The sequence below is a fragment of the Macrotis lagotis genome, chromosome 8 (assembly GCF_037893015.1).
Source record: "Macrotis lagotis isolate mMagLag1 chromosome 8, bilby.v1.9.chrom.fasta, whole genome shotgun sequence".
Classification (NCBI taxonomy): Eukaryota; Metazoa; Chordata; class Mammalia; order Peramelemorphia; family Peramelidae; genus Macrotis; species Macrotis lagotis.
The window spans coordinates 25,156,177-25,183,531 of NC_133665.1; the positions used below are offsets into that span (position 1 = coordinate 25,156,177).

Genomic DNA, 27,355 nt, shown 5'->3' on the forward strand with positions numbered 1-27,355 from the left:
GCTAGGTTTTAAGGAGTCTGGTGGAGAGGAGATCCCCAGTGGGAGGGCTGTCAGGGTGGACTCGGCCTAGAAGCGTCCGGGGAGGAAGGCGAGTGGGCAGGGAGAAAACAATCTTGGAAACCCCGAAGGAGAGTACAGCTGCTTCTGCCGGGAAGGAACCAGAGGGGGAGAGAGCTGGGGGCTGCCTCAGGAGACGGGGGGGCTGTCTCGGGGACCGGGGGGCTGCCTCAAGGGACGGGGGGGCTCTTTCCTGGAAGTCAGTGCTAAACTCTGCGGGGCAGGAGAAAGAAGGAAGAGGGGTGGGGGTGGGTGGCAAAGTCGAACACTGCGCAGTACTTGAGGGAAGAGTGGGAAGGGAGGGAAGGGAGAGAAGTTCGGGCTGGGGCAAGGAGGGTCGGAGCGGCCGCAGGTTGCAGGGGCTATCGAGCCGGTGGCCCCGGAGGTTCGGCCCCGCTCTCACGGCCCGGGCTAGCAGCTGCAGCACCAGGCAGCGATGGAGGGGAGTCCCATCCCGGTGCTGACCGTGCAAACCGCGCCCTATGAAGACCAGAAGCCGACGGGGGGCGGGGGGCTGCGCCGACCCACCGGCCTCTTTGAGAGCCAGCGCAACTACCTGCCTAACTTCGTGCAGAGCGTCCTGTCGTCCATCGACCTGCGAGACCGCCAAGGCTGCACCATGGTGGTGGGCAGCGACGGCAGGTACTTCAGCAAGGCAGCCACCGAGATAGTGGTCCAGATGGCCGCGGCTAACGGGGTAAGTGTGGGGGGGGGGCGGGCGGTGGGCATTCTCCCTTACCCTCTTAGTCACCTCCTGCCTCAGTTTTCCCACCCTCCATCTGCTGGCATTCTGATGGCCTTTTCTCTTGCTACTCACTCATTCATCTTCACTGCCATCCACGTTTTTTCTTGGTTTTAATTCCCACTCGTGACCTTTCCCATTCATCCTTTTTAAAAAATCTCTATCCAATACTCTTTCCTTATTCCATCTTATTAAAGTTTCTTTTAGTATGTGTTGCCTAAATTTAATTTTCCTAGTGTACTGTGCCTCATATTGCCCCCATTTAAGCATCCTTAGTCCAGTTCTCTTCCCTTCCCCTCCCCCCTTTCTGGGCGGGCTACCAAAGGACATTTGTAAACACCGCCCCACCCCCACCCCTTGTTTTATTTTGGTTATACCTATCTACTTTTCCTTGTACTTTCCCCAGCCTCTTTAAAATTTTTTTTTTTTTAGGTTTTTACAAGGCAAATGGGATTAAGTGGCTTGCCCAAAACCACATAGCTAGGTAATTATTAAGTGTCTGAGGTCTGATTTGAACTCAGGTCCTCCTGACTCCAGGGCCACCCCTCCCCAGCCTCTTAAGGGAAGAAACCTGGCCGTCAAGGCAGGAGAACCAGTTCTAGTCTTAACTTTGCCACTAAATGACCCTCAGTTTCCTCATCTGCTCATTTGTAAAAGGCGAGATTTGGACTAGATGATTCCATATCCTATGGCACCAACTTCATGCAACATTTTTTACAACATTCTTTCCCCAGATTCTCTAGTCTATTTTCAGTACTTATTTAAGGTAATGGAACCTGTAAAACTAATGGGCTTTTTTTAAAGGTTTTTTTGGCAAGGCAAATGGGGTTTAGTGACTTGCCCAAGGCCACACAGCTAGGTAATTATTAATTGTCTGAGTTGGATTTGAACTCAGGTACTTCTGACTCCAGGGCCAAGGTCTATTCACTGCACCACCTAGCTGCCCCTTGATTGGGTTTAAAGATTAACCATTAATGGGGTGGCTAGGTGGCATAGTGGATAAAGCACCAGCCTTGGAGTCAGGAGTACCTGGGTTCAAATCCAGTCTCAGACACTTAATAATTACCTAGCTGTGTGGTCTTGGGCAAGCCACTTAACCCCATTTGCCTTGCAACTCCCCTCCCCCAAAACCTAAAGATTAACCATTCATTTGTTCAGAGTGGGATGGGGGCAGTGTGGATGACAGAAGTACCACTCTATATGCTAGCCATTAATAGCATATGCAACATGTCTTTTATGTGGATTGTAAAGAGATTTGCATAATTTATTAAGTTAAAAGTCTAAAAAAAGGTGATTCTAAGTCTTTCTTGTCATAGACTTGCTCTTGGCATTTGATTTATGAATTACTTGAAGGTGGGGGTATTTTTTAATTCTTTTGTATCTCTAGCACTGAGCAAAGTGGTACATAGGAGGCATCTGATAAATGTTTACTGATTGATTTACTCAATTAATGAATGCTTTCCCCATAGCTTGGAGTTTTCATGGTTTTTTTCCTTCACAACAATGTCAGTGTTCCTTTCCAGTGTGCATCCCTAGACCTTCACTACATTTTTCCTTCTCCACATGGTCACAGTGGTCCATCCTTGCTCTTTTAAAAAGCCCCCTCATACTCTTCTCTATCCCAAACTTGTGAACATCTTGGGATATCCTTTAAGGATCTCCCTAGAGCTCCAGGGAGCCCAGTACCTAAATCTTTATTTTTAGATGGAATTTTTCTAAAACCATTTAGGGTCTGTAAGTAAAGCAAGTCTGAACTAATAAAATTTTTCTTTAAGTGAAATTTCTTTACTTTACTTTACTTCTTCATGAGCAAGGAATAACCTCTATAAAAGGGAAATAAAACCCAGTAATGAATGCTCTTTTCTTTCTTTCTCCTACCTTTGCCCTCTTATTTTCCCACTGTTGATTTTTTAAAGGCTAACTTTCTGGTAGTGTGTGCTTTATACTTTCCTTCATAAGCATTCTACTCAATATTTTAGGGAGAAGTTTTTGATGAATAACCAGAAAGATTGGGGAAAATGAGGGGGCAGTTGTGAAAGATGACTACAGCAGGCAACACAACTTTTGGGATACAGTGCTTATGAGTCTCTTTGTTTCCTCACTGGGGATTGATGAAAGTTGGCTTTAAGTAGGGAGTTGGAGGAAAGCTGATAAATGAGCTTTTACTCTGATCTGACAAAACAATTCCCTGTGGAATGATCGAGGATAACTAGCTTTGGGAAATGTACAGTTTCATACTCTTTCTTGAGCCAATTTTTTCAAGGGAATGAGAGAACCAGAGCCTATCTGCTTCTGACTGCAGACAGGGATATTTCTGTAGTCATCCTTGGTTGATTGGCCTGAGAAATGTCCCAGTTTCCTTTATTGTAAGTGCTTCTGAGCTTCTCTTAGAAGTTTAGGCTCCCTAATTCAGTAGTTTTTAAGGATGGACTGCAAGTTTTCAGAAGCATGTCATGAAAATTTTGATATATTATTTCAGATAAAAGAAAATTTATAAATTTTATTTAATTTTTACTTACTCACCTCTGCTATGGTATTTGCAAAAGAAACAAATCTTGCCTGATCAGCCTTAAAATCTGCCACACAATGAGTTTGCAAAGAACTCATCAAAACAGCTGCTCTCCTTGATGAGAAACCATTGTATAAGTTTTTTGACTATTCTCTTGTGTTGCCAGCTTGGACATTTAATATTTTACTGTTTGTCATGGTGAAAGATATTGTCCTACAAAAGAGAAAAAATAAAGAAAAAGACAAAGGAAAGACTTTGAAAAACTATCATCCAAATCCTGGTTCTAACCATTTCCTAGAGCTAAACATATATCCACCACTTGATGGTTTTTCCAGAGATTCCAACTCAAGAATCACCCGATTGTAGCTCCCCTAAACTTACACTTTCTGTTGCTGAAGGCAGAATTATTCTCCAAATGACCTTGCCTTGAAATATCAGTCCTTTTTAATTCTTTCTTCACCTTCCTCCCTCAGACACTAATTAGTTTCTTGTCCTGACATCTATTATATTTGTTCCACTACCCCTTCTATTCTAATGGAAAGAATTTAACTTCAGACACTGATCAGCCCATTATAAGAGTATAAGACTAATCCTTTCTCTACACTCCAACCCCTTTAATCTTCCTAATGCATCACTATGCTGGATTTGTCACTTTTCTTACCCAAAACTTTCAGAGGTTCTTCATTGTATAGTGCTTGGCATATGGCAAACATTTAAAAAATACTTGATGATTTGATTTAATGAACAAGGCATAAAATAATAAAGCATGAAAAGATTTATAAAATTATATTGGAAAAAGAAGAGGATCAAAGAGGGGACAGTATCACTGCTCAGGTGAATGAGTTAACAACTGATGATAGAGCTAATAAGATGAACCATTCACTTTTTATTTTACTTTATATATGAGTGTATTTATATATGCCTATGTTTAAGGGCAGCTAGGTGGTGCAGAGGGATAGAAGCACAATTCCTGGAATCAGAAAAACCTGAGTTCAAATCCAGTCACTAGCTGTGTGACCCTGGGTGAATCACAACCCTATTTGCCTCAGTTTCCTCATCTGTAAAATGAGCTGAAGAAGGAAATGACAAACCATTCTAGTTTCTTTGCCAAGAAAACCGAAGATGTGGTCATGAAGAGTTAGACAGAAGTAGACAGTAATTTTTTAAAACCTTTTAAATAGAGTAATCTTTGAACTGAAAAAAAAGAACACAATCGAACATCAGTGTTAATATTAAGCAAAGAGATAAAACAAGAGGTCTCCAACTGTCTTTGTTGAATCCAAGTCACTAGGTTCTGAAAAATTACTGAAAGAACTGGTAGATGTGGTTCTTGAGTTCCTATCAGTGATATTTGAAAGACCTTAAGTCATAGAATCTAAAACTTCAAAGGACCTCAGAGACCATCCAGTTAATTTTTCAGATGAGGAATATGAAGTCTATAAGATTAAATGATTTATCCATGATTGCATCCTTATTCAGTCATTTCCAATTTTGTCCAACATGATGATTTCATTTGAGTTTTCTTGGCAAAGATTCTGGATTTTTTGTCATTTCCTTCTCCAATTCATTTTACAGATAAGAAAACTGAGGCAAACAAGGTTAAGTAACTTGCCCAGAGTCAAACAGCTAATAAGTGTCCGGGACTGGTTTTGAATTCAGAAAGATGAGATTTCCTGATTCCAAGCCCAGTGTTCTGTCCATTTTGCCATCTATCTGCCAAGACTACATAGGTAGTAGAAATCCAAGGTAGGGTTTAATAATAATTGACATTTACAAAGCATTTAATATATGCCAGATGCTTTATAGTTGTTCTCAACTGATATAATAATTCTGGGAAGGAGTTACTATTAAGATCTGTAATGCTGAATAGGTGAGGCCCTGCATGATTGGGAAAAAAAGCTTTTCAAAAAAGCAGTAAATGTGACTTCAATTCTGGGTTAAAAAATCTAGAATGCATATTGTCAAAGAAATGGTTTATGATTCTGGAAGAATAATCTTAGAGAGGACATAATGACATCTTCAAAAGCATATCATGTAAGATTAACTTTATTATATTTTTTGTCTGTGTTACTAGAATTTCAGCAAAGCATGTGATAATGTCTCTCACAATGTTCTTATGGACAAGATAGCCAGGTGTGGGTTAGACAGCTAAGATATAGGATGACCATTCACATTCGAAGAATACTCATTAATGATTCCTTGTTAACTTGGAAGGAGACATCTAGTGAGTCCCCCAAGAACTTGTCCTCAGCTTTGTGCTGTATATACCATTTTTATAAATGACTTGGATAAAGGCTAAGGCAGCATTCTTTGCAGACTTTCAGATGACACTAGGTGATAGGAGGCAAAACTGTTACTTTGATTGCTATTGTTTGTCCTGCTTTCCCAAAGAGGTAGCTACCTTGATTAATAAAGTCAAAATCCGAAAAACATTATGACATTTTAAAAAGTTGAGTCAAATCCAAAAGTGAAATTTAATTGGTGCGAATGTGAAGTTCCACTACATTTGGCTAAAAATAACAAAAGCCCTAAAATAGCAACAACCATCTCCACCATTTTACATGGTTAGATAGCTGTTCCTTTGAAAAATGATTTGGGAGTGGTAGGAAATTTTGAGCTGATTATGAGTCAACAGTGATAGAACAGTTTTAAAAAAACTATTATAACCAATTCCTTAAGTAGATAAACAAATCTTAGACCTCTAAAAGAAGTGATGGTCCCATTGTACATCTGGAGTATTGTGTTTGGTTCTGGGTATCACAGGATATTGAGCAGCCAGAGAATATCTTACAGTGATGAAGATGATGAAAGGCATTGAGTTCATACCATGGCAAAACTGATCCAAGGAACTGAAGATATTCAACTTGAAGAAGAGATGACTAATAGGGACAGGATATTTATCTTTCAATAATTGAAAGGCTACCTTATGGAAGAAGGATTTGATTTCTTCTATTTAAAGAAATATGCAATGGACAATGAAAATGATACTTTTTTTTGGACACATCAAGATTTTATTAGTAATGGTAGGAAGTCAAGTACATAGAATGTTTAATTAAAATTTGCTTCACTTAATCCTAAAGTTACTGATTTCACCTTTACTAAACTTCTCTTTTTCTTCTTCATTCTTCTTTCTTCTTTTTTCTTCTTCCTCAAATTGTTGGCTTGAATTTTGTCCTTTATTTCACTAATCATCTTCTTGGAGAGTTACTAATGATATGCAGAAAGGTCAGGAAACCATTAGTTGAAGCAAAAATCAAACAAAGGTACTAATAATACCTCAAAACCTAAAGAATTCATGATTTTTATCTTTGTGGTTCCTCTAACTGACTCAGATTGATTCTTATTAAGCTCGAGGTAAGAATGGTAAGTATGGTAAGAATGATAACATCTTACTTTCTAGGTATTTATGCTTTATAAATATATCCCCCACCATTTCATAGATGAGGGAATGGAGTCCTACACTAGATTAAGTAAAAACTAATGTGGTACAGCTAGCCTAAGTACAAAGGCATGGATTCAAACCAAGGATTCCAGATTTTGTGCTCATTTTACCCTATCACCCAGCTTCTAATTTCTCCTTAAAATAGACTTATACAAGGAGACTTGACTAATATATTTAAATATTTGAACAGGAAACCATAGTATGTTCATTTTTCATATTCCTTTCTGTTGGAATGGATAAGGAGTATAGTGGATAGAATGATGGACTTGGAGTTAGTACAAATCCAATTTACTAGCCACATGATCCAAAGGAAGTTATTTAATCTCTCTATTCTTCAGTTTCCTCACCTGTAAAATGGGGTAGCCAGGTGACATGGTAGATAGAGTGCCAGGCCTGAAGTTAGAAAGACTCATCTTTTTGAGTTCAAATCCAATCTCATATACTTATCCCAGGCAAGTCTCTTAACCATGTTTGCCTCAGTTTTCTCCTCTGTAAAATTAACTGCAGAAGAAAATGGAAAACTACTCCAGTGTTTTTGTCAAGAAAACCCCAAATAAGTTTAGGAAAAGTCAGATATGACTGACAAGACTTGGCAACAACAACAACAGCTGTTTATGAGGATAAAATGAGTGAACAATTTGTTATTGTTTAATTTCTAGAACTAGAAAAATGTGTATATGACTTTTTAATATTTTTTCACATACAATAAAATTTAATATAGATCAGTTAATCAAGCATTTAATTTCTTTGAGGAATTTATCTTAAAGGGTTGCTTTGGGGTATTGAGGGTTAAACTATTTGTCTATGGTCACACATCCAATTTAAAAGTTGGCTTGATCCCCACCTTCCTGGTTCCAAGACTGACTTTTTAATATCCTATGCTATCTTTGTAATTCTGGTTCTGTATTATCTTCCCTGAAAATTAATATTGGGGCAGGTAGGTGGACCTGGAGTCAGGAGAACCTCAGACACTTGATGACCTTGGGAAAGTCACTTAACCCTATTGTGAAGGAAAGAAAGAAAATGTTATTCAGTGGAAACAGCTCTGAATTTTGAATCAGAGGACTTGGCTTCAAATTCTTGTTTTGTTAATTAACTACATAATTTTGAACAAGTTTGTTCATCACTTTGGGTCCTCAATCTCTTCATCCTTCATATGAGCAAGTGTTGAAGGAATTAAAGATATATAGCCTAAAGAAAAAATATTTGTGGGGAATGTGGTAGGTATCAATACACAGGTAAATTTGGGTATTGTATGGAAGAGGCATTAGATTTACTCTGTTTAATTCCAGAGGGAAGAAGTAGGATCCAATGGTTGGAAATTTCAGAGAGGTCAACTTAGGCTTAGTATAAGGAAATACTTTTTAACCATGAGAACTTTCCAAAAAATGAAATGGCTTGGCTTTGAAATAGTGAGTTCCATGTGACCAAAGGTGTTTTAACAGAGGGTGGATGATGAACTAACAGGGTTGGAGTGGAAGGCATTAGAAGGGGAGTTGCTTAGATAATCTCTGCAGTGCTTCCCAACTCCAAAATTTTATGAAGAACATCTAGAAATCACTGTTCCTTATTAAAGCTCTATAAGGCAAAGAAATCCCTCCCTACCACCACCTCCCCTTTCAGCCTTTAACAAATGATCTAGGAATTTGTTGTTCAGTCATTTGAGTTATATCTGACTCTTCCTAACCCCATTTGAGGTTTTTTTTTTTTTGACAAAGATACTGGAGTGGTTTGCCATTTTTCTTCTCCAACTCATTTTTATAGATAAGGAAACTGAGGCAAAGAGGATGAAGTGACTTGCCCAGGGGACACAAAGCTAGAATAGTGATTGAGGCTGGATTTGAACTCAGGAAGATGACCAAACCCAACTTTTTAACCCCCATACCATCTTTTTGCAGCTGTTCCTCTCCCTCTTGCTCTTCCTCCTCCTCCTCCTCCTCATCATTATCACCACTACCATCATAATCATGGTTCTTAGATGAAGGTTGGATGATTGTTTACCATGAAAGCTCTAAAGACTATGGGTCCAATTTAAACTAAGATTTCCTTGTCAGCTCTGAGATTCAGTACTCTATGAGACAGTAACATTAAATTACCTCTAAGGACATATTTTTGGGTATGTTGTTTTATTTTTGAAGGAACTTCTGGTGAGATGAAGATTGATTCTGATTTATTGATGCAGATCAATACTTCATTAACTGAGGGCACCAAGAGGCTAAATGACTTCTTTAGTAAAACTCAAAGGTCATTTCTAACTATAATTCTATGATCCCATTTTTCTTCATTTGTGTAAACAATCAAGAGTTGACTTTTGCATGTTTAATCAACCACTCTTGGACATTTTTAAAAATCTTTTCTATATAAAAGTTAGGGCTTCTTAGCTAGGGTTATTAAAGTCATCCTAAGTAGACTGAAATAATAATAATAATATGTTATTTAGCACTTATTAAGTGCTTTGCAGATATTATTTCATCCAAAGTAGAAATATTTTGTACTACAAAATGAGCTAGATCAACTAATTAGCACAAACCACAAAGACTATGACTTATAAGTACAAAAGACACACAACTTAGTTGTAATAGATTTTAATTGTTAAACATTTTGTTTATCTTATTCTGACTTAATTTTTCCTCAGACTCTCTTCTCCCCCTTTTTCTGATCAGTCTTTTTTCTTTTTTAAATGCATCTTCTCATTTATGTAGCTAGAATTTAAGTGCATTATGCCTTCATTCCTGACATACTTCACCTAAATTTTTCAGCTCAGTTTCAGCTCCAAACTTATCAATCTACGCATGAACACTTCCTTAGTCACTTTCTCTAGCTCTCTTTTCTGGACTTCCTTTAAACTAGAGACATGTGATATTCCCCTTTCTGTCCCCAGCTGTTCCTAATTCTTTCTAAGATTCTCCCTGGATGAATGATAAGTTATAACAGTATTTTACAACCTGAATTCTTAAAGGAGTCAGACTGTTCTGTAACAAAATCCAAATAGATGGAACACAGCTAGACTAGACATACCTACAATAACCATAAAATAAATTTCTCTATGCATATAACACTTAAAAATATTATATCTTTCTGCCTCAGTCCTCCTACAGGTAGGAAATAGAAGCCCCATTTGGGGGGAGGGAGTAGATGATTAATTTCCAGATAGATGATAGATAAAATTTGATTGTGCACATGAGAGAAAATTTAGGCAGTTTTCTTGAATACCATAAAGTCTAATATAGAGTTTTGTGCTGACTCTGGCCTTTTTGCAATTCCTGGCACATCTCCTAAGTCTAGGCATTTTTATAGATTGTTCCCCCTTGTTTGAAATTCACTCCCTTCTCTTCTCCATCTCCTGACTCCCCAACTTCTTTCAAGGCCCAACTAAAATCCTAGTTCCTCTATAGTGCTACTACTGCCTTCTCTCTGAGATTATTTCCAATTTATCCCATACATATCTTGTTTGTATGTAATTGTGTGCATGTTGTTCCCCCATTAGAATGTGAGCTCCTTGAAGGCAGGATTAATTTTGCTTTTCTTGGTATCTACTGGTACTCTACTGAGTAGGCACTTAATTTTTTTAAATTTATTTAATAAAACAAGCAATTCCATAACAAAGTAAATATAGTATGATTGTACATGAAACTGCAAATCTATTATATACAACTTGCTATTCCCTTTAAATATATAATAAAGGTATAATACAAATTTCTTTTTTTCCCTTTTTTTCTCCTCTTCTTTACCCTACCCTAGAGATGGCTACTATTAGACATAACTAGTTATCTGTGTATGTACGTGTGTGTGTATATATATATATATATATATATATATATATATATATATATACATATTTACATATGTGTGTATAAAATTATTCTATGCGTACTACTATTTATCAGTTCTTTCTCTGGATACAGATAGTATTTTTCTTCATATGTCCTTTATAGTGATTTTGAGTGTTTATAATAGTCAACATGATTTATTCTCTTAAGATAATCCTTAAAACAACATTGCTTTTACTGTATACAATATTTCCTTAGTTATGTTCATTTCTCTTTTCATTATTTCATGAAAGTCTTTCCATGTTTTTCTAAGATCACTGACTCAACTATTGAATTACAAGATCTGTGTCCAAATTTCAGCTCTGCCACTTACAGGCTATATGGACTTGGACAAAATTCTAAGTTACTCTGGGCCTAATTTTCTTCATCTTTATCTGATCTGAATTGATTATTCTGTTTGCCTTCTCAATCCTATGTTTTGCTCCTCATCTGTCAGTGATATGAGGAGGAAATGTTGCCTTCTGGTTGTAGGAATTGTCCTGGATAGTTGATTTGTCCTCATGACAAACCTTACAGGTTAGCTGATATTATTATCATCCCTATTTTGAGATGAAACTAAGATTGAGAAAGGTTAAATGTTTTGCCCAAGGTCCTAGAGCAAGTAAGTCTTTGAGGTAGAATTTGAATTCAGGAAGTCCAACATTTTATCTGCTATGCCACCCAGACTTGCCCAAGGTCCCACAGCTAATCCACTGAGGAAGAATTTAAACTAGGTCTTTGCAAACCCTTAATTATAGTAGGGAGAGAAGGCTAGGTACTCTTTACTCTGATTTCTATCTCCTAATTATGCAAAATAAGTGTCAACATTACTTATGCTAATATTCAGAGAAAGAAAGAACCAAAAATCTTTCAACAAAATTAAACTTTCCCTTCCCCTTATGTGTCTTAAGTTGTGGCACTGCCAATAGGATATGTGATAGATTAGTATAGACATCTTAGTAATTTTGTGAGTAGGCTTGTCTTTTAGGATTTTGTATCAGTAGCCTTTGGGGTCCACTTGTCTTCTTTTTTGGGTCAGTCCATTATTGACTCTTAACCTATGCACCTCATTCACTTTTTTTTATGGGGAAGTTGAAGAGGAGGAGAGTTTTGGAGAACAGCTGGGGCCTCCCAGCTGCTGGGATGGGTTATTTTAAGCTTTGTTTAGCTGTATCCAGAGATCCAGATGGCATTTTAAAAAATTCTGCTTTATTAGATTTTGTAAGGAAACTTAATTTTGTGTTTATTGAAAGTCAGATGCATATATCCAAGATATGATGTGTGAAACTTGCCCTAAGAATTTTTTCTAAAACATTTATTCTTTGTGAGCATGGTAAGAGCTCCAATAATTGGTTAGGGACTGCTTACACAAAACAAAGACTTAAGAAGCAATCCCCACCCAAAAGTAAATGGAATCTGCTATATGACAGGATTTCAAGCAAAATTAAAGAACCACATCAAGTATGCCACTAATTTTAACACTCACTGTCCACCTTTAGGCCCTGGCTCTGTCCATCACTCAGGTCAAAAGCAGAATGACCAAGGACTCTTACTGTTTGGTGACATTGGCAACATTGCTTATTATTATTTGAGGATGTATTGTGTCATTGGGGTTGAAATGGAAAGAAGAAAAGACTGACAGAAGTGGTTAGCCTTTAATACCCAACCACTTTTTAAATAGGAGAATGAGGGCTGAAGTTCTTTTCCTCAGCAATTTTATTATGTGACTAATTTAACAAGATGATGCTAATATTTGGCTTTGTTTTGTTTTGTTTCATCTGGATCTGGTTCCTTCCACATAGTAGGTCTTAAAGAAGACCACAACATCAGGGAGTGATGCCATGACAGGCATGTGAATTGGATTTTGATAAGGGGGACTGCTCTAAGTCACCAGTCTCACTTTCTCCTCTGGAACCATCTGGGTCCAATGGTCAGATATAAATCAGGGCAACTGGAGATGGCCCTATTGGGGAGGCAATCAGGGTTAATTGGTTTGCCCAAGGTCACACAGCTAGGAAGTGTCAAGTAACTGAGGTGGGATTCCTACTGGATCTAGATCTTTTTTTTAATGATGGGTGCTTGTTTATTGATTGACTGTGGTATTCCATGAGTATAAGCCATAGTCATTCCATTACTAGAAGATCACTGGAAATTTAAGACCTAGTTTAAATCTTCTTTCTGGAATTTACCATCTGTGTAATATTATATAAATCATTTAAACTGAGTTTTCTCATGTATAAAATGAGGGGTTTGAATCAGATTGCCATTAAGGTCCCTTCCAGTTCTCTATCAGGAGGTTTCTTGGTAGAATATTTAATCATGGTGGGTACTATTTCTACTCAGATCACAATTTCTCCATACCTTTGTATATGGTATTTGTGAGTTGATCTGTCCAAAATAAAATTCATCATTTGATGGCCAGCTCAGGTGAAAAAGACATTTGGACTTTGAGCTCCATGAAACTGGTTCCTAGGGGTGGCTAGGTGGTATAGTGGATAAAGCACCAGCCCTGGAGTCAGGGGTACCTGGGTTCAAATCCAGTCTCAGACACTTAATAATTACCTAGCTGTGTGGCCTTGGGCAAGCCACTTAACCCTGTTTGCCTTGCAAAAAACCCCCCAAAAAACCTGGTTCCTAGAGTTAGTTATCAGACCTTTACATGAGGTTTTTCTGGCTTTGTACTCAGGTGGCATGACTTTTAAGAATTTTGTTGCTTCCATGTCACAGTGAAGCTTTGGAAGAGGATGTTACTGAAGGTAGATGGAGGTGAAGGAGAGCTGCTCTCTGAATCAGGATGACTTGGATTCATATCCTATATATATATATAGTTGTGTGATGCTTGCAGGTCACTTCACTTCTCAGACCTAGAGTCTAGGCTGCTCTGTAAGTCACAAAATGCAGACTCGTCAACTGGTACAGGTAATTTCCTTATCTAAAAGTTCCTCTATCAGTGAAATCATGCATCTAGTCCCTATTCATCTTCATTCTACATGGGTGATCTCTACTCTCATCGAACTCTGTGTATTTTGGAAGTATATACACATATTCACACACACACATATAGTATCTGTGCAGCATGTACATGTACACACATATATATTGTAAATTTCCATGCTTCTGCTTCAGGTCTGTTTGTGTGACTAATATATATTATACATTCATACTGGCATGGGGAGAAGCAGGATTTGTTTTTCAGCTGTTTCAGTCATGTTGACTCTTCGTGATCCCATTTGGGTTGCTTTATTTTTCTTTGGCAAAGATACTAGATTGGTTTGTCATTTCCTTCTCTAGCTCGTTTGCCAGATGGGGAAACCGAGACAAACAGGGTTAAGTGACTTGCCCAGGGCCACACAGCTAGAAACCAGGTTTTGAACTCAAGATGATAAGTCTTTCTCACTCTAGGCCCAGGAAATGAGTTCATATCTCACTTCAGACATGAGCTATGTGACTCTGGACATGTCTCTTAAACTTCTCTTGGCCTTACTTTCCTTATTTGTAAATTGCAGGTGATGACAATTCATCTAGAGGCTTTTGATAATGTATTGGGAATGTGACACTAGCCAAGTCATCTTCCCTTAGGATGAGAAGGTGCTGAAAAGCATTGGTGCAGGGGATTTCTTCCCTGGGAATTTTCTTTCAGAATGAAATCACGAGTATCTCTATCACAAGTACCCCATCTCTAATGAGAGCACATATCTTCTAGGTTTGTTGGGAAAAACAAATTAAATACTGTAGTAATCTTAAAAGTACATTAAGAATATCAACTATTTTTTTTAATCTTAGTTTTTATTCCAATGTTCCCATATGCCTTTTCCATTGTATTTTCTGCTCCTTGGAAACTGGTGGTATTCACTTTCCTTAAAATGGCTACTTTCTCTTAAATGAGCTGATACAAAGTAAATAGAACAATGAAAAGGGTCATACCACCAGGAACAAAGAAACAAAAATATTGTTCAATGATTAACTGTGAATGACTTGCTTTTCTCACCAATACAATGATCCAAAAACAATTTTGAAGGACTTATGATGAAAAATGCTGTCCATTTCCAGAGAAAGAACTGGTGGAATCTGAATGTGGATCAAAGTATACTGTTTTTCACTTTATATTTTTTTATTTTTTGGAGGTTTTGTATATTTTTCATAATATGACTAATATGTAATTTTTTGTCTCATGATAACTTATATCAAATTGCTAGCCTTCTCATTGAGGAATGAGAGGAGGAGAGTATTAAAAAAAAGTTGAAATTTATTTTACATGTGAATGAAAAAATAAAAAAAGGCTACTTTTGAAACATTTTTCTCTAAGCAAAACAGAGGAGGAAGGATATATAACATTTTATCTAGGTAGTTTTGCTATTTAGAGTCCATTTGAAAACATAGCTATTTTCATAAGGCTTCCTCTTGGCTTTGGGCACTCTCCAGGGCTAATGGCAAGGTCAAACTGCATTAAGTCAAGGTCATCTTCTTTCTTTTTCTTCTCCCAGTATACCCAGTAGAGTTTTTTGAAGGGATAATATAAACCACTTCTCATTTCATTTTAAAATAATTTTGATTACTATCTTTTGTTTTTATAATCCCTACATTTCCTAGTGTATCCTATTTGCTCTTTCAGAGAGCAATCACTTACAATCATGAATTTTTTTTAAAAAGGGAGAAAAATTGGATAACAAATAGCATATCGAACAATTCTGATGGTTTATGTTGTATTCCACACCAAAGTCTTTCATATAAACAGGCATGTCTCTTCTCTACTTTGGTACCATTGAGTCCAACTCTCTTATTGTATAGATTCTGTTTGATTGACTTTATATTCTTTCATATAAGTCATCTCATGAGCTTCTCTATTTCCTGTGGTCATTGTTATGAAAGGGATTTTCCATTATGTATACTTTCTACAACTTATTTAGCCAAACCCTAGTGGATGGACTTTTACTTTGTTCTTAAATGAGGTTTTGACTTGATTCAGAGGGTTCTCCTGAGGGGTTATCTCATTAAAGCCTTGATTTCAACATTTGTCAAATGAAGGGAGTCATACCAAATATCTTGGAAGGTATTTTACAGCTTTATAATCTGGTCTATAAGTTATCAATTTTCACAGTAACAGCCATGATTTTCCACCTCAAGCCATCTGGATGTCTAGCTGCAGCAATGAAAGACACCCCCCCTCCCCCACCTCTATCATCCCCCATTCCTCCACTCCTCCCATTCCCCTCACCATGTTTAAATCCTAATTTCTTGTTATATGAGGATTTCCAAGACTAATTGACTGAAACATGTGAAAGATTACTGGGAGGAATGGGTCAGAAGAAGCTAAATGACTCCATGCTAAGCTGCTGAAATGTCTAAAAATGTACAGCTGTCTGAGCTCCCAGTTCTTACAAGCATTCTGGCAGGACCTTTGTCAGTGTAACTGCTGCAGCAGCTCTGCTGAATGTTGGGTTGGGAGGCATGGTCTTTTTTCTGATATGAGCTCTCGAAGGCAAAGTGACAGATGCTGATGGGAATATAATACAAGGCACCACTCTGCCATCATAAATAACAGTGAATTGTTGCAAATCTTGCTGAGTTGTAAATCTTTGATTCCCAGAGATATTTGGTTCCTCGTATTTGTGGCATAAGTTGAAGGGAGTGGTGTGTATGTGTATGAATGTATGTGTGTATGTATGTATGTATGTATGAATGTAAAAGCAACACATTTGGCAGATTAAGTAAATGGATTACTTTCTAAAGTGATTACTTTGTAAATAACTTGGGAAGAGTTGGCTGATCCCAGTGAGTTATCTCTTGTTGAGGGAGAGAGATAGATAGACAGAGACACTGACAGTTGGAGAGACCAGAGGGAAATACAGAAATACAGAAGGACAGAGAGAGAGAGAGAGAGAGAGAGAGAGAGAGAACGAGCGCTGGAGGAATATATGAGAAAGGCAGAGAGATAGGGAAATTTTAAAAAATTGATAGTGGAAACTAATACCACCCACAGAATAGAGAAAATAAACACTGTCCAAGAGAGACATTGTTTTTAAATACTGAGACTGAATGTTTATGTTTCTATCTAACCCTAAATCAGATCTTCCTTATGGAAAGTTTGTTAATCATAGTAATGATGATGATGATGATGATGATGATGGCTAGCATCTGTATAATACTTTACAAATATATCATTTGATTTTCATGCCAACCCTGTGAAGTAGGTACTTTTATTGTCCCAATTTTACAAATAAGGAAACTATGATGGAAAGTTGAATGAGTTGACCAGGGTTACACAGCTACTAAATTTCTGAGATCAGATTTGAGGGAGGGAGGGAGGGAATAAAGGAGTGGGTGGGAGGGGAAAGGGAGAGGGAGAGAGAGAGAGAGATCTTTCTGGCTAAATGTTTAGGAAACCCCATTTTTCTGAAATGTGTTAAGTTCAGACTGCCTAGGTCATAGGGAAAGGGGCAAGATATGACCTCTTTTATCATTCCAAGCTTGTTAACATATTTGGGCTCATGGATATTCTTCAACAATTCAACAAGCATTTAGTAAACACCTAAAATATGCTAGGCACAAGAGGGGATGTGCAAAAATAAAAAATAATTAGTTCCCTACCTTCAAGAAACCTACATTTTCTTGGGAGATGTAACACATAAAAAAATAAGATAAATATGAAACAGTTCTAGGAGGAGGAGAACACTGGTTTTTAAGGGAAATAGAAATGTCTTTCTAGAAAGGACTTAAATGTAGAGCCATTAAAACTCATAATCCTTGCTTCTCTATACTATGAGAAAGTAATCTTTAAAAAATAAAGAAAAAAGGAGAGGGCACAGTCAATTTTAGTTCAGTCATAGAGTAGACCTGGAATGCTTATAATAGAACCTAAAGGATCTGGTTCATTTTGGGCAATTTCTTACTACTGCCCTATAGCTCACATGTAGAAAACCTGGGAAAATGATCAGTTACTGTAATCTTTACACTGACATCAACTCCTAGTCATGTAGTTCACAAAATTTTTTAAAAGCAGTTATTTAAATGCCAGATCAATGCCAGACAAATCTTTTCTAGGTCATTCCTCCATGTTACAGATGGAGAAACTGAGGCACCAGGACCTAGATGGTCCTTTCCAAATATAGGTTTATGATGCTATATTTTTATGATCCAAGTATCTAAAAATCAGAAAAGATTATTGTGTATTGAAATTAGGACAAAGTAGCCTACTGCTTCCCAGGACAAGATCTTCTCCTCCTGGTCTTCTGTCATTCAGCCTACCCCATTTTCTGCCTCAGTATAGTCAATAGTTCTCCAGGTGGGGGTGAGGCAAAAGGCCACTGGATACTATAGCTCATTTGGTGAAGTCTGGCCAAGGGATCAGGGCCTGCTAATCTCTGCTTTAAAGCAAACATGTCAAGTTATGGGCTATGATACAAGACTTTTCTTATTTTTGCCAGATTTCTGTTTTGCAGTTGTAGAAATATGCTTGCCACACCCATTGGTGCTCTTGGGACCATTGTTTAGGATGGCTGGACAGTATCACCACATGTCACTGATTGCCTCTGATAGTCAGCAGCACAAATCCAGACCCGAATTCTTGGTTGTAGAGTTGTTGTTCTTCTGGGGACAGTTTAAATATGCATTTGAAACCTTTGGCTACAAGTTATGGTGCTATGTTAGAAATCTAGTTATGAGTGAGGGAGAGGGAAGGGAGTGAATGTAGGAGAGTCTAGGGGCATTGTGGACCTAGTTGCCAAATCTCATGACTTCTAACTACCATATCTCTCTCATACAGCCTCTTCTCTTTACTCGCACAGAGTTCAAGGACTATTTCATTGCCTCCTATTTGGTCTCTCTGCCTCAAATGTCTACTCACCCCAGTCTATCTCCATATAAACATCACAGCAGTTTTCCTCAAGTGCACCACTAAATAAACTTCAACAGCTCTCTTCTTCTGGAGCAAATATAAACTCTTTTGTTGGGTACATAAAGCTCTTTAAGATCTGACTCTATCTAATGAAAAGGCATTTATTCTGTTAAACCTGGAAATGTAAATATAACATAGAGGCAAACTCTCTCCAGGCCTTTCATCCTAATGGGGAGAAAGTATATACATATAGGGCAGAGCATTTTGATCTGGTAATATCACAAAGAATGAAGTTACTGGGCAAGTGATTGACATGCCCTCTCAGGAGGCAATGGTAGTGTGGATTTGATTTGTATTCCCAGAGTAAAATGTGGAAAGGAATGGGGGCATGCCTCCATGGAAAATGCAGGAAAATGGGCAGGATAAAACAGGCTTAGGGCTTCTCAAGCTGGGTGTCATGACTCTTCCAGAGCATGGTATCTACAGTTCTAATTTAAGGGGTGCAGTAATGTCAAAGAGAAATGGTTGCTGGGGTGAAACTGTCCTTCCTTACTTTCTTCCTCTTTTTCTCAGGTAATCCAGGTTAACTGACTTGCCCAGGGTTACAGAGCTAATGTCTGCAACCAAATTTGAAACTCAGGTCCTCCTGACTTTAGGGCTGGAACTGTATCCACTGTGCCATCTAGCTGCTCCATGAGGTCAGCCTTTAAAGCCTTAATATACACCACTCTCCTTCACTTGCCCATACTGACCTTCTTGCTGTTCTTCTCCTTACCTTTGCATTGTCTTCCTTACAATGGCTTTCTGTGAATTTCTGGTTTCCTTTAAGATTTAGTTCAACTCTTATGGTCTATATTAGACCTTTTTGGTCTTCTCAGCACCTAATATCTTTCTCTCATGCTAACTTTTGACTGAGTTTTGCATATAGTCATATACATGTTATATTTCCCCTATTATATAAACTCTTCAAGGTAGGAAACTGTTCTATTTTTGTCTTTGTGTCTTTAGCACCAAATATAGTATCTAGACCTTGAGGTGCTTAAAGGATTATTGAATGATTAGTTGATTTTTAGTTTATGTAACTGCATGCTCAAATAGGGACCAATACAATGGTGTTAGGGTCTAGGTATTTAACCATTAAAAACAGAGATAATTCAATCACTGAACATAATGGGCTAATCATTGTGCTGGATTCTGGGGATACCAAACTAATCTAAAAGATCAAAAAAATCCTTTGCCCTAAAGGAGCTTATCTATATACAAATGGGGTAGAAAAACATATGTAGGGCAATGATGGCCAAGGAAGAGTATTTTAGTTTTGAAAATTCATGGGATGAAGGGGTGGCTAGGTGGCGCAGAAGATAGAGCACCAGCCCTGGAGTCAGGAGTACCTGAGTTCAAATATGACCTCAGACACTTAATAATAACCTAGCTGTATGGCCTTGGGCAAGCCAATTAACCCCATTGCCTTGCAAAAACTAAAAAAAAAATTGAATGATGAATGGAGTCCTAGGGGAGTAGATTGACCCACCTTTTTGAGGAACAATGGAAGTGTAATCTTGCTTCCAATCAAACCTAGGGAGCTGCCATATATCAGAGAGAGACATGATTATTTGTTGGTGGAAAGAAAGCTGAGCAAAATGAAATATATTTAGGTAAGAGATTTACTGATTTGGTTTCAGAGCTTCTTCAGGAAACTAGGTGGATAGAAGACACTGAAGGAGATAAAGGATAAAGACTTGAAAGTAGCAAACATGTAAGGGAAGCAGGACCCATCATGTCTCTGAATTGACTTGAAATTCTAGAGACTGCTAGAATGGACTTCCCCTGGATGAGAGTGTTTTTTTTCTCTTCTAATTTGAGGTAAATTTCATGTCACTCCCAGCCAAAGATTTCAATCACTCTCATGCATTTCTAGAATATTCTAGAGCTTGTATAACTCCTCCAATTTCTGTTTGCTGTTTTGCTTGGATAATGGATTTACTTAATAGCTATTTATAGTGATCTTTTGTTGTAATTAACATTTGGTGGGAAGGAGTTAAAATGTCAAGAGTAAGTTAGGTATTATTATTATTATTTTATTAGGTATTATTAATGTTATGAAAAACATTATCACAATAGTCATGTTGTAAAAGTAAACATAACCCCCCCCAAAAAAAAACCCTCAAGAAAAATAAAGTTAAAAAAATGCTTCAATCTGTGTTCAGACATAAGGGGGAGAATTAATCAAATTAACACCAGACTTTCCTTCTAAACTCAGACTTGTATCCTTAGATCATAGATATTTGAGGGGGCAAATAAATACAATTCTAGCTCACTACCCCTGAGTCAAGAGGAAAATACTGTCCAGAATCTAGGACCTGCCTTATTGCCCCACCCCTCCCCCAAATTTCGTTGGTTCTTTTCCTCTCCCTAGAAACAAGTAGGATTATTTTTATCTTTGCCATTCATAATGTGTGTATGTTCACTTAAATAATTCACATAGACAAAACTTAACAAAAGGTAACATCTTACAACAGAATTTATATGATTATACTTTTAGCATTGGAAAGTTGGAAGGGATCGGAAAGAAGAAAGTTCCTAGGGAATGTTGGCTTAAGTGAAGCATGGATGGGGTTGGATAGATATAGTGGGTCATGTGAGGAATTTAATATTCAGGATAGCATGGGTCTCAGCAGAGGAATCCAGGGCAGAATGGATGAAGCTTTTGGTTCAGAGAGTGAAGTGATAGAGTGAGAAACTAGGAGATTTCCTGAGGACCAACATGAAAGGATCTAATTTGAAGGACCTCAGAGATCATCTGTTCGAATTACTTCATTAACTTTTTTTGTTTGAAAACTGCCTTCCTTTTCTAATATATTTCTCTTCCTTCTTATCCAGTGATCCATCCTTTATTACCCCCACCTCAAAAAAAAAGAGTAGCTCAATAAAGTCAAGCAATTCATCAATTTAATCTGACAATCTAAGTAATATTCCAGACCCGAAGTCTGTTACCTCTATAGGTATTTGCATTTTGTAAATTCTTCTCCAGGACTGACTTGGCATAATTATACAGTGATCAGTGTTTACTTTTTCCTTTTAATCTCCATTGTTTGGTTTCCTGTCTCTAGTTAATTTCACTCTTCTTCAATTCATATAGATTTTCCCAAGTTTCTCTGAATTCTTCAAATTCCTTGCTTTTCATAGTATGGTTTATTCCATTACATCTATGTACCACAATTTGTGTAGCCATTCACCAATTGATGGAAATCTACCTTTTCTTATCCCTAGTTCTTTACTACTGCAAAAGGTGGTCTCATGAATATTTTGGTGTATATGGGACTTTCTTTCTATCTTTGACCTCATTAAGGACAGTATACTATCTGTGAGGTATAAAAAAAAAGAATATGAAACCTTTAGTAACTTTCTTAGTATTATTCCAAATTGTTTTCTAGAATGGATGGACTACTTCACAGCAAGGCCCCTTTTCTATGGCTAACACTGTAGTCCCACACTGACTATTCTCAATTTTTGTAATTTCTCTCAGAATGAAATGCAAAGTCAGTCATTTGAGTTCTATTTCTCTTACTATTTGCTATGTAGAATACTCTATCATGTATTAAATCTCTCATTTTACAAATGAAAAAAGGGATCTTAGGGAGGTTTAGTATTCTGTTCAAGGTCAACTGACAGCAAGCTTCAAAGGTGGTATTTATCCCCATTTCTTTTGATTCTAAAGTTGGTGCACTTTCCCTTGACTCTTTGCATTCCCAATAGGACTTCACCCAAACAGTCCTACACCCAAAGAGTGCTGCTACTAAATGTGATTCTTCATGGTTTAATTATCTTCAGCCTCATTCAACTTGCTTGAATTTTCTTTGGTTGACTTAGATTGGTCGGCTGATCATTGGTCAGAATGGCATCTTGTCCACACCTGCTGTTTCGTGTATTATCAGGAAGATCAAAGCAGCTGGTGGAATCATTCTTACTGCCAGTCATTGCCCTGGAGGACCAGGGGGAGAGTTTGGAGTCAAGTTTAATGTTTCTAATGGAGGTAAGTAGACTAAAAAATAAATGGAACACATTTATAGAGCTGAAATACTATGAAATGGGTAGATATATAATGCATACTTATCTCTTTCCCCATAATAGTTGGTTATCAAGCATTTAATAAGTACTTATGATATACAAGTAATATGTTAAGTGCTAGAGATATGAAGAAATGCTGAAACATGATCCCTACCTTCAAAAAGCTCATATTGTAAGGGGAGAGATTCTTGTTATTTTATTTTTCTCCAGTTACATGCAAAAACAAGTTTCAACATTCATTTTTAAAACCTTGAGTTGTGGGAATTCTCTCCCTTCTCCCCTCATGGAGAAAGAAAGTTATTTGATATAGGTTAAAAATGTGGTTATGAAAAACATTATCACAATAGTCATGTTGTAAAAGTAAACATAACCCCCCCCCAAAAAAAAACCCTCAAGAAAAATAAAGTTAAAAAAATGCTTCAATCTGTGTTCAGACATAAGGGGGAGATTCACACAATTTTAGAGTTGGAAGGGATTTTGGAGATCACCTAGTATAGGAGTCCTTTATCTTTTGTATATCATAGACCCCTTTGACAGTCTGTTGAAGCCTATGGACTCTCAAGAATAATATCATTAGATATATAAAATAAAATTCTTAGGATTACAAAGAGGACTAAGTATATTGACATACAGTTATCAAATCATTTTACAAAATTCATGAATTCCAGTTTCAGAACTCTTGATCTAGGTCAAACCCTTTATTTTACAAATCAGGAAACCAGAAACTAAGGAGATTGAATGAGTTGCTCAGCATCACATCTCCCTGCACAGTCAGACAGACTCACAGACACACAGGCACACAGACACACAGACACACAGACACACAGACACACACACACAACACACACACACACACACACACGATTTAATATTTATTAGATCATTGAAAGCACTCTGCAAACCTAAAAAGTGACCCACACTAGAGTGATGATAAAGGCAATGAAAAAGAAAGGACATATGTGAGATACTTTGAAAAAGAATGGACAGAATGTCATAAATACACTTAGAAGTTGGGGGAGGATCAAAGATGACTGAGATTTTGAGTTTAGGTTACTAGAAAGATGATGGTATTATTAACAAAAACAAAGGCCATAGGAGAAGACTTTAGGAAAAGGAAGCTAAATAATTCAATGTTGAAAAAGGCTGAATTTGAGGAACTCTTGGGACTTCTAAATGGAGTTATTCAAAAGTCCCTTGGAAGTACTGAACCTGAGGTAGAGATTTGGGATTCATTCATATAAAGGTAATAAAAGATACATGAATGAATGAAATCACCTTGGGAGAGTATGGAAAGGAAGGAGACCTAAGCCAAGAATAGAACCTGGGGAAAGCCAACAGTTAAGAAACAAGAGAAGAGGAATCAGTTGAGACAAATGAACAGCCACAATGTTAGGAGAATTAGTTCAATGTAGTACCAGAAAAATCTAAGAATGAATAAGTATCAAAGGGGGTTTTGGAGGATGGTGACAGTATCAAATACATAAAAAAAAACAATGAAGAGGAAGACTGAGATTTATAATTTAAGATAGGTTGAAAATAGTTTTAAATAACAAGGGAGTCAGATTACAAAGAATTCAAGAATGAATGAATAGTAAGGAAGTAGAGGTCATAAATATAGATCATTCTAGTAGTTTGGCAATAAAAGAAAGGCAAGACTGGATAATTGTTTGAGAAGGCAGAAAGTATTTTCTTCCCATTATAAACAGAAGAGACCTGAGTGTGTTTGCTTGTAAGTAGAAGCCAAGGAACCTGTGAAGGAATGGTTAAAAAAGAGCTTAATTTTTTTTTTAAGAAATAATGTCATGGACCCCTTTGGCAGTATGACTAAACCTTTTTCAAAATAATGTTTTTGTTTTTATTTTTATTTATTTAAAATATTTTATTTGTTTTTCCAACCACATGCAATGGTAGATTTACCAATCATTTTTTGGCAAGGTTTTGAGTTTTACATTTTTTCCCTTCCTTCATTCCCTTCCCCCTGACCCCTGATAAAAAGCAATCTGATATAGGCTCTACTTTTATAATCATACTAAACAATAGGTTAATATTTATCCATGTTGTAAGGAAAGAATACAATCTAAATGGAAGAAAACATTAGAGAGTAAAAATGACATAATCCATTTTAAAATTGAAGATAATAAGCTTTGGTTTTCATTTAAACTACATAGTTCCTTCTCTGGATATGAATATATTTTCCATCATAAGTCTTTTAAAATTGTCTTTGATTATTGTACTGCTGAAATGAACAAGTTCATCATGGTTGATCATCATCCCATGTTGTTGTTAGTGATTAGTGTCTATAATGTTCTTCTGGTTCTGCTCACAGAATAATATTTTTAAATGCTTAACTATATGTATACACATACATAAGATTGTGAAGGAAATAAATTATATTAAAAAAAGTTTAAAATATATATTTAAAAAACTTCATGGAGCTCAGATTAAGAGTTCTTGGTTTGAAGATTTAATAAAGAGGGTATAATTTGATGGACCAAGATCTCATTGGAGGCAGGGGGATGGGGGTCAAAGCACAGGCTGGAGGAGTTAATCTTAGAAAAAAGAGAGGTTAAATGAAAATGTAAAGAAGCTTTGAGGTAGATAATAGAGAAGTTGTAGAAGTTTTGTCATCTGGCTTTAATCTTAGTAAATTAACAAACAAGATTAGCTATTGAGAGTAAGTAATACTTGGTAGGGCTTCTAGATGATGCAATGGAGAGAATGCCAAGCCAGGAACAGTCAGGAACACATCTTTGTGAGTTCAAATCTGGCCTTGAGCTATATGACCCTAGGCAAGTCACTTAACCCTGTTTACCTCAGTTGCTTATCTATAAAATTAACTGGAAAAGAAGAAAATGGCAAACCACTCCAGTCTCTGTACCAAGAAAGCCCCAATGGGGTCACCTACTTGGGTGGGGATGGTTCCTTTTTAAAAATCTTTGGACCTCTGGGGAGTCTAGGGCAATACTTTTCACATAGTATGTGCTTAATATTTGAATGAATGAATTAGAAGTACTGAGGTCTTAGGTGAGTTAAATAATATGAATTTGCAGTGTACTCAACCAGAAGACTTTTGTGACTTTTTCTAGGAAAGCTTGACAGTTTTTATGGGACCACTGAAAGCAGATAATGAGGGTAGCAGAAGGTCATGATTAGTGACTATTAACTAGAACATCCCTCAACTACCATTCTAACCTAATGCATAGAATTAAATAACTCTAAATAATTAAAGATTTTGAAAGAATACAAGGATTGACAGGTTCTATCAAGCTGGAAAGACTTTAAATTAAGGGTCAGTTGTTGCTGGGTGAGAACTAGACCAGTAAAATTTGGAGAAGTCCATTGCCCAGTTGGTTACATGGTTATGAAATTTTTTTGATACTAGAATCTCTTAAGTAATGAAGGGGTTGTTATCTGGGTCAGTGGAAGTAATATCTACACTGATAATTTCATATTAGCAGAAGGGTCTCTATAGAACAATAAAAGACTCATAGAATGTGAGGCCTGGAATCTTAAAAGGCTGTCTAGTCCATAAACATTATTCATAACATCGAATAAATATGTATATAACTTGGACCATTTTGCTAATCCAGCTCTGGGTATGAAAAATTGGTCGTGACTTTGGCATCAATATACAGCCAGAAATATTTTTAAAAAAATATGGATCATCCCAAAGAACACAGTATATTGGCTAGAGACCAGGGAAACATTAATACATTCTCTTATCCAGCAACCACAAAAACAAACATATAAATAAAGAAACCCCCAATACACTTCTCCAATTTAATAAAGGGGAAGAAAAAAAAGAATGGAGTGAAGGAAAAGGATTGAGAATTGTTCTCTGACTTCTTTACTCATCCCAGATTAGTAACCAGCTCAAGTGGTTTCTTGGTCAGAAAACCAGTTAGCATCATGATATAGCATAAAGAGTACTTGACTTGAATTCATGGAATCTGAGTTTGAAAAAAGACTCTTCCATTTATTACCTGTGTAACCTTGAGTAAATCACTTAGTCTCTCTCTGGGTCTCAGTTTCCTTTCTTGTAAAAATGAAATTTTCATCTTGTTCATTCTTCACATATTGTCTTAAGATTGGCTTCTTTGCTTCAACAAGTATGACGTGTTCAGGGTTGTGTTGGCTAGGAATTTTTGAAAGTATAAAATATGGTCTCTACTCTGTATTTTCTTGAGGATATAAAGTAAGGTTTGCACTTAGAAATTAAATAATTAGAGACTTGATATCCCTTCATTAAAAATAAACATGTTTTAATATAACAATGGACATTTATAGAGGATCTTAAAGCTTGCAAAGAATTTTCTATATATTATCTTTTTTGGAGCCTCATAACAACTCTGAAAGGTATATATTACATGTGTTTTTCCCCTATTTTACAGAGGGACAGATTAAGGCTCAGAGAGCTTAAGAAACTTGCCTTTGATAAGAAAGTCAATAAGCACCAGAAACTGACTCCAGGGTGTATGAGGTGTTCAGGAAGGACTGGCACTTCTAATATCAAGGCTTGCTGAGCCCTTTATAGGACTTTTCATCTATCTGCCTTTGTTATCTGTCACCCAATCCTTACTTGTGGTTCCAAAAACCTATATAGCACGCACCACAGTCACACCCTGGTAAAACCATCTCAGAGATAGACTAAATGCAGATTGAGGATAACCAACAGACCTCAAAACTGTGAGTAAGTTAGCATGCTTGCTACCCAAGCATGTGAAGTTTTTCCCCCATGGGATGGAAATGATTTGTTCCAATGACCTTGCAGGTAGTCAAAGCAGGAAATGTGGAACCCTTAGAGCAAGTCACATGCAGCCCTCAAAGCCTATTCTGTGACAGTATCATATTTTATTATTATACTCATGGCAATATGGGTTACATTGTAGTCACA

At 37.0% G+C, this 27,355-nt stretch overlaps 1 protein-coding gene across 1 annotated transcript in view; it reads left to right on the plus strand.

Moving 5' to 3' along the window:
* Nucleotides 1–381: 381 nt before the first annotated feature.
* Nucleotides 382–27,355, plus strand: part of PGM5 (phosphoglucomutase 5) — a 203,575-nt gene continuing 176,601 nt past the window's right edge. Inside the window, exons 1-2 of the mRNA XM_074196536.1 lie at nt 382–754; nt 22,264–22,426. Coding sequence (XP_074052637.1) covers nt 494–754; nt 22,264–22,426 — 424 coding nt within the window. The 5' untranslated portion in view covers nt 382–493. The remainder of the gene's footprint in view (nt 755–22,263; nt 22,427–27,355) is intronic.